Raw genomic sequence first — 7,037 nt, 5'->3', positions numbered from 1 at the left:
AGTGTTCAAAAAAAAAAGAGCATTTGTTGACAATGAGCACACCTTTGGAAGATTTGCCATGTAAGAAGCTGGGATATCCATTTCACCAAGGATGCTGCTATTGATTGCCATAGCAGCTTTATGGATTTGGTTAGTGCTCTCTCTCTTGCTCTTAAGTTGTTTCCTTGCTTTCTCTGACAAACCTTCTGATGGAACCAGAGGAATCGGTAACCACCATTTCTCTTCTTTCCTCTGTACAATCACTTTCCTGAAGGATCCAGTTGCAGAACGCGTTGTTGACTTCATTGACAGGCTTCCTTCTTCTGCATACCAAAACTCTGTCTTTTGAAAACTATTCAATGCTTCCTGCAAACAAACAAAACAAAAAAGAAAAGAAAAAAGATGACCTTAAATAACCGATAAAAGCTTATACAACTAATCTTCATGTATAAGGGTTCAGAGCAACTACCATAAGCATGGAATCTAGTTTTCTGAGTGCAGGCAAATTGATGTAGATATCTGCTCTTGGTCTACTCTCCATTACCTGACAACAACGGCAAGAACTTTTTAGAATTATATTTCAGGTATTATAAGGCAACAATCTTGTTTACCTCAACAGTGGCTCCATTGCTTAGGTTCTGTGACTTTGGGATAAACTCGAAAATATAGTCACATACAGAGAGAAGGCAATTCATTTCTCTCTTCCACATTGCCTTCTTCTCTATCTCCAGTGGCTCTAATCTTAGATTCTGTCCAAAAACAGTAGCTGCAATCTCGGAATCACACAATTAGTTACAGAATTCTATAGATGGCTTAGTTTAAAAGTAAAAGAAAAAAACTGTGAGGCTTCTAGTTACCATAAAGATTGGTAATAGCGTTTGAGATTGTAACTGCGGTGCAAACCCCTTTGCCGCTTCCAGACATATCTTCCCCAAGCAGAAGCTTCGAGAATCTTTCCTTCATCGTCTCTAATTCTGCACAAACCCGAGAATAGTAGTTTCAAGATTATGACAAAAGTGGAAACACAGACAGAGATAGAGAGACGGAGAAATACAAAACCTGGCCCTGAAATTTCTTGGACCGCAAGATTCTCCTCAGGCTCGTTATGATTCTTTTTCGTTTCGATAAAGGCCGATAGAAAATTTGAGCTACTAGACTTGGATTCGGTTAGGACAGGGACAGGCCAATCACTAGGAGAGACATCACTGCAGAAGCTGCTGGTTTCATCAATTTGGTCTGAAAAGCCACCTGAGGTTTCAGAACATGTTCGATGATAAGCAAAGGAATCTGTGCTCATCGTCGAGTAAACCGGAGTTTCAGATGCTGATTGATCATTTGGATCGATGGATCCGACATCGTCGTTTTCTTCAGGATTTGAATAATTCTCCATACTCTCAAAGATTTGTTTTTTCTTTTTTAAATTCCTCTGCTTTTTTGTTGATCTCTAGTTTTTTTCAAGAGAAAAATGTAATAATGGAAGATAATTAGAGCTTTCGTCGTGATTTATGGATGAGGAAAGAAAACTTGAGAGAATATGAATCCGAAAATTTGAACCGAAGGGAATAATTTCTGATTCTTGGATAGTGAAATATCGAGGACCATCTAACAGATTAAAGTAAGAACAAACTAGCAACAAAAGTAATGTATTACGACCNAAAAAAAAAAAAAAAAAAAAAAAAAAGGCAAAAGCAGAGAGACCGTTGTTAAGCCTAGAGGCGTGCCAAAATCAAAAAAAAAAAAAAGCAAAACAGAAAGAAAGAAGAAAAACCAAAAAAATTAATACCCTATAGTTGTAGTATATTACAACAATGTTTATCGACATTTTCACGAAGATTTTCTTTGATTTTTTTTTATATAAAATATCTTTCGCTTATATCGATCAGATACTGAAGATGAAACTTGAAAGGGTGAAATTTCAAATAAGAAAAAATGTAATTAAAGAATAAGAAGAAAAAGAAAAAAAGCAACGGTCTTTATTTGATTTACCCTTTAAAGCTTCTGCAGATTTTAGTATTTCAAATTTGAATCTTTTATAACGTTTATGAGAAATCTCTCTCTTTCCCCTTGAAGCTCTTTTTTTTTTTTTTTTTTTTTTTCTACCCAATATAATAAATATTACCGGTGACCGGAATATAAAAACTTTGAAAACAATATGGAACTTTGGAAAAATAAATTCATTTGTTTTAATTAAAATTATAAAAGACGACTTGTGCCTCTCTAACAATTAATAGAACTATACAAGTATTTGCTATTACAAGAGATGTTTTTCAATATGAAATATTAGTATCGTAACTATATGATTAAGGTGATTAATATATTAATCCCATTAATCATTCACTTTTTCTGACCGAAATAATAACTAAAAAATCATCATTTATTGTTGTTATCCCCCTCATAATTTACGATGATTTATCATTCTTATATATGATATCATTCTAATGATCATCAACCCAAATAAATATATTGTGTTTGCTTAATGAATTAAAGTCAATTATTTAAATCATAACCAAAACAAATCAGTATTAGTAAAGATCGTAATTAATTCAAAATGTGAGAAAAGCTACAAGTTTTTTTTTTTTGGGTGTTCTATCGAGTTGTATAAGCTCTTTCACTTATTGACTTTGATCAAATGTATGGTCGGTATAGGAACACACCATAGAATATACTTTAAAAATTTTAATTGTGTCAACGCTTCATAAATAAATTAGAACTATATATTATGAAATTATCACATGGTCGGAGGTTAGATTTGGACCCATGTAGCTTACACGATTAACTCTAATCAACTAATCTTGGTCAGAATAAACAAATATAATTATTATATATTAATTTTATGACAAATACAACATATTTCTATACTATAGCACATGATCAACAAATTAATGTAATCAAGGAGGAGAAATTGTATTTTGCATGGTTCATGATGATACAGACGTGCGTACCATTAATTATAACTTATAAGATAGAGATATCCAAAATCATGCGTTGTATTTGTACGTAGAAATGCAAAATATTGTTAACGTCTAGTGCTCAGTAAACACTTCTAAAATAATATTACATCGGAAATTTTTTACTATAATACAAATCAACCATAATTTACTATAACAATAATAAATTATGTTAGATTTTACTATTTATTTTGGAAGAAAAGTACTACGTTTTCTTCATTTTTCACTAAAATCAATGTTTCTGATTTAGCTTTCACATGCTAGCCTCTTCAGCTCTCGTCTGATCATTCCAACTGAGGTAACCGCGTCTCCACGAAACTATTAAGAACAAAAACAAGAAACACAAAAGGTACCGTGTTATTCAAGAAAGCACAAAAAACCTACAGAGAAGATTCGTTTTAGTATTTACCTTTGCTTTAAGATTTAATACGAGCACTCCATCGTGACTGTGAGACTCAATCGAGAAAGCATCCATGTTGAGATTACTCACAGCTTCCATGATATCTGCAACTATGTAATCTCGATAGAGACATCTTACTTCGATAAAGACTTCGCTTTCTTTGAGCTTAACTCTCACGTGTGTCTCATCTCTCACCATTCCTTGCTCTGTTTCTGATGTCTCTTCGATTAATTCAGAAAGCATGTTCTCCTTCATCGTCGGCTTTATTTGTCCCATACGAGATTCTAACTCTTTAACTCTTGCTTCGAGTTGCAGCAAATACTTGATCGTGTTGTTCAAAACTGATGCTTTGTCCAGCTGAATTTAAAAACAGAGTTTTATGTCAGATGATTTGGGAATGATTGTCATTGTTCGAGAAAATATTGAAAATGCTTACTTACCTCATTAACTGTGGGAACCATAGTTTTGAGAACACTGAACTTCTCGTTCTCTTCGCTTTTATCTGAAGGGTCATCATCATCGCACTCCATTGAAACACGCTGATTCAGACCAGTTGTTTCTGCCTGAAACATTTTCTTCTCATCTGCATAGTGCATCAGAGGGACATCATGCAATATCTTCCACAACACGTTACTCTGCTTCTGATGATTATTCGGGTGTGAAGTAACTGACTGGGACTTCCAACGCAAGAAAGTAGAGCCAAAATCAGATGAAGCAAGATCTTTCCTCTTTGGTCTATTCGTAGCAAACCTCAGAACGGTAACTAATGTTTTCTTGTATTGCAAGCCTTCATCTGGTTTAGACCAAAACTGAAGGTTCCCATCTTTTAGGTTTACGTGTTGCGAGTTTCCTTCGCTGATATACATCTCCGAGCAATCGGGATTTGAAGTTTCCAACAAGCAATCTTTGATATGTTGAATCAGATTAGGATCTTCTGCAATCTTTTTTTTTTTTTTTCATTTAACATGAAAAGCACATATATGAGTTGAGTGTGTAGGTAAACTAGAGTGTATAAACTGTGAAGGAAAAGTTATTTGAGAAATACAAAACGCGCGCTACCAAATCTGTGACGCCAAGCTCAATCACGCCGCCTAAGTAAGGGAAACACACAACGGTCTGTAGAAGACAAAAAGATTAGTGCAATTTAATCTCCAAAATTTTGTAATTTATACAATTAGTTAAGAAGTACTTAGTTCTGATTATAGCCCTAAAGTACCTGAATGGAGGCGCTCTAATTAATTCCATTGGAGCGTCACATGAAAAAAAAAATGGAACGAAGAGACGAGTGAGAGTTGGATATTACAGAATACTGCAGTGAGAAAAGCTTGTAGAGTCATACTCTTGCTAGCAAAGATCGAGTGAAGTGTTTGGTCTCTGCGTGTTGTGCGTTGCAAAGCCATATGGTATCATCCGTCGCCAAAGCTTTACCAGGTAAACTAATATATATATTGTGCTCAACAAAGCATTAGGTTACGTACTATATAACTTAAGATTCAATTCAGCAAAAAAGCTAAATGATATTGGCAAACAAAAAAAAAATTAAAATAAGTTATTTAAAACAGAGTTATTAAATAGTGCTACTATTCTTCTTAAAATTACTATCAGTTTTGTTATATACATATCCTATTAAATATGGCTTTGTTTTTTTTTGACATCTCTTTAAGTCTTTTTCTATATCCAAACAATATTTACCCCCCCTTTTTTTTTGAGGCCAGGATAAGTCTAAAGTACTTTATGATTTATTGAAACAGGTTTTATATTTGATGCAGTGGTCTAGTACAAACTCTATATTCGAATATATATAGCATGACATATCTTAATATATAGGTAAAAACCAACTAGCTACTCTGTTATCTTTTGGTATAAATTTTCTTTATATTTCTGTATCCAAATATATTTAATATCCATTTATATCAAGGTTGTCATGACCCACTGATAGGCTAGCAACAAATAATAATTACTTGATGTGTGAAATGCATTCAAGTTAGAGAGTTAATTACAGGGAGAGAGAGATCGAACCACTGGGCAGGTGCGAAGACGTAGGACATGCAAACCAAGTAATACCATTCTTCATCAGAGAGAGCATCTGCTGAGAGCATTACATTACTACTTGTCTTATCATCAGTATCACGACCATGACCATGGGTTGTAGTAATTTTAGTGTCTCCTTCGAGCATAATTAGATAGAGATTCCTGAGCTGCTTGCTTCTCTGCAACCCATACGTAGAATCAGCTTCATAGCTCTTATTCTTCCTCTTTCTTATATCACCATTATAATATCCTTCTCCCCATTCCAAAACCCTAATCACATCAAAACAACCCATTACAATTAAATATATAGTAATTAAAAATGCAAGGGAAAAGACAATCAGAACCTATATATAATATATGTCATCCGATCATGAAAGTAACCCATGCAATTCCGTGCATACAACTATATATAAACTAAGAGGTGTGCGATATCATTTCTTGATGAACAGAGCAATGCCTAGATTTGACAAACTACGATGAGATCAAGTTCTAAAATCTGTGTGTGTTAATTTGTTCATATTACCAAGAATTTTAAGGAGACAAAAATAACACATAGTAATAAAAGTTATTTACCCATATTGTGTTTGTGAAGATGACCAGAAGATTGCGTAGTTCCATTGCATGCTTTTTACAGCAACTGCGAGTTGTTTTCTTAACCTAATGTTCCTAATAGCTTCTTCACCATCCGCCATTGTCGAAGACATAGAAGGTCTTATAGTTATTACTTATTATTATTTTTATTTTTTTTTGTGAAACAGAAGGTCTTCTAGTTTAAACTGCAAAAAAAACAGATGGATCCTGAAGTTTAAAAACGAACTTAAAAAGAAGAAAATAAAAAAAGGTGAACCAAGAAGTCTGTGTTAAAGTTTGTACCTTCTTATAATGGTCTTGCTTCTTGCTATTCTCAGCTTAGCCCACTGGCGATATATATAGAGACTAGAGAGTGTGTATTTAAAGTTGATTTATTAGGTTCAGACAGGAAGAAAGAGATGGAGAGATTAGAATTGGGGTCAACATCTTGGTTTCTTGGGTAATTAATAATATATTTGAAATAACGTCTACATTAACTAAGAGATTTTTTTCCCCTCTTTCACCCATATTAATATTTTCCCCCTTTTCACGCATATTAATTACATTATGTTCTCCACTTTTTTTTTTCTCCTTCAATTCTCCCTCTATGACACTGCAGTTTTATTCGTATATCATATATATGAATTTATTTGTTGTTGAAAGGATTAAACCAATATGTTAAATTTGGGCTTATCTTAAGTTTCCAACTAAAAACTAATTGGCAATTAGTAGATTGACTATAACCCTTTATATATTAATGATAATTTCTTCAAACTTCAGATGTGGGATTTTGATTGTATTCCAACAATTTCCCCATCAAACCAAGAACTACATGTGGGATATTAACACGTCTCCTCGAGATAATAACTCCATCTCGAACCGATCACACTTGGACCGATAATAAACTCCTTCTTGGGCTCCCATTACTCGGGTTAACAAGAGGCATGTCCGTATCCACTTTTCTAGATCCACCAGAATTTTAACCTTGGGCTCTGATACTATGTTAAATTTTGGGCTTATCTTGGGCTTCCAACTAAAAACCAGTTGGCAATTAGTAGATTGACTCTAACTCTATATATTAATGATAATTTCTTCAAACTTGAGATGTG

General features: G+C 33.7%; 2 protein-coding genes across 2 annotated transcripts in view; both read right to left on the bottom strand.

Annotated features, from left to right (window-relative positions):
• The window catches only part of LOC104758685 (rop guanine nucleotide exchange factor 2-like), a 2,909-nt gene extending 1,339 nt beyond the window's left edge, over nt 1-1,570 (bottom strand). The window contains exons 1-5 of the mRNA XM_010481594.2: nt 1,039-1,570; nt 837-953; nt 591-745; nt 449-523; nt 43-345 (exon numbers count right to left, since the gene is read on the bottom strand). Of these exons, the coding sequence (XP_010479896.1) occupies nt 43-345; nt 449-523; nt 591-745; nt 837-953; nt 1,039-1,369 (981 nt within the window). The 5' untranslated portion in view covers nt 1,370-1,570. The remainder of the gene's footprint in view (nt 1-42; nt 346-448; nt 524-590; nt 746-836; nt 954-1,038) is intronic.
• LOC104778515 (transcription factor MYC1-like) lies at nt 3,148-6,273 on the bottom strand. The gene is made up of 9 exons (XM_010502972.2): nt 6,232-6,273; nt 5,932-6,134; nt 5,347-5,628; nt 4,667-4,763; nt 4,544-4,558; nt 4,387-4,443; nt 3,768-4,268; nt 3,337-3,684; nt 3,148-3,245 (listed from the first exon to the last, which is right to left on the bottom strand). The coding sequence occupies exons 2-9, from the start codon at nt 6,060-6,062 to the stop codon at nt 3,174-3,176; spliced, it is 1,503 nt and encodes a 500-aa protein (XP_010501274.1). The 5' UTR covers nt 6,063-6,134; nt 6,232-6,273; the 3' UTR covers nt 3,148-3,173.

Source organism: Camelina sativa, chromosome 3 (assembly GCF_000633955.1).
Source record: "Camelina sativa cultivar DH55 chromosome 3, Cs, whole genome shotgun sequence".
In the NCBI taxonomy this organism is placed as follows: domain Eukaryota; kingdom Viridiplantae; phylum Streptophyta; class Magnoliopsida; order Brassicales; family Brassicaceae; genus Camelina; species Camelina sativa.
The sequence above is the reverse complement of the archived record's forward strand: the minus strand, read 5'-3'. Positions and strand labels throughout refer to the sequence as shown.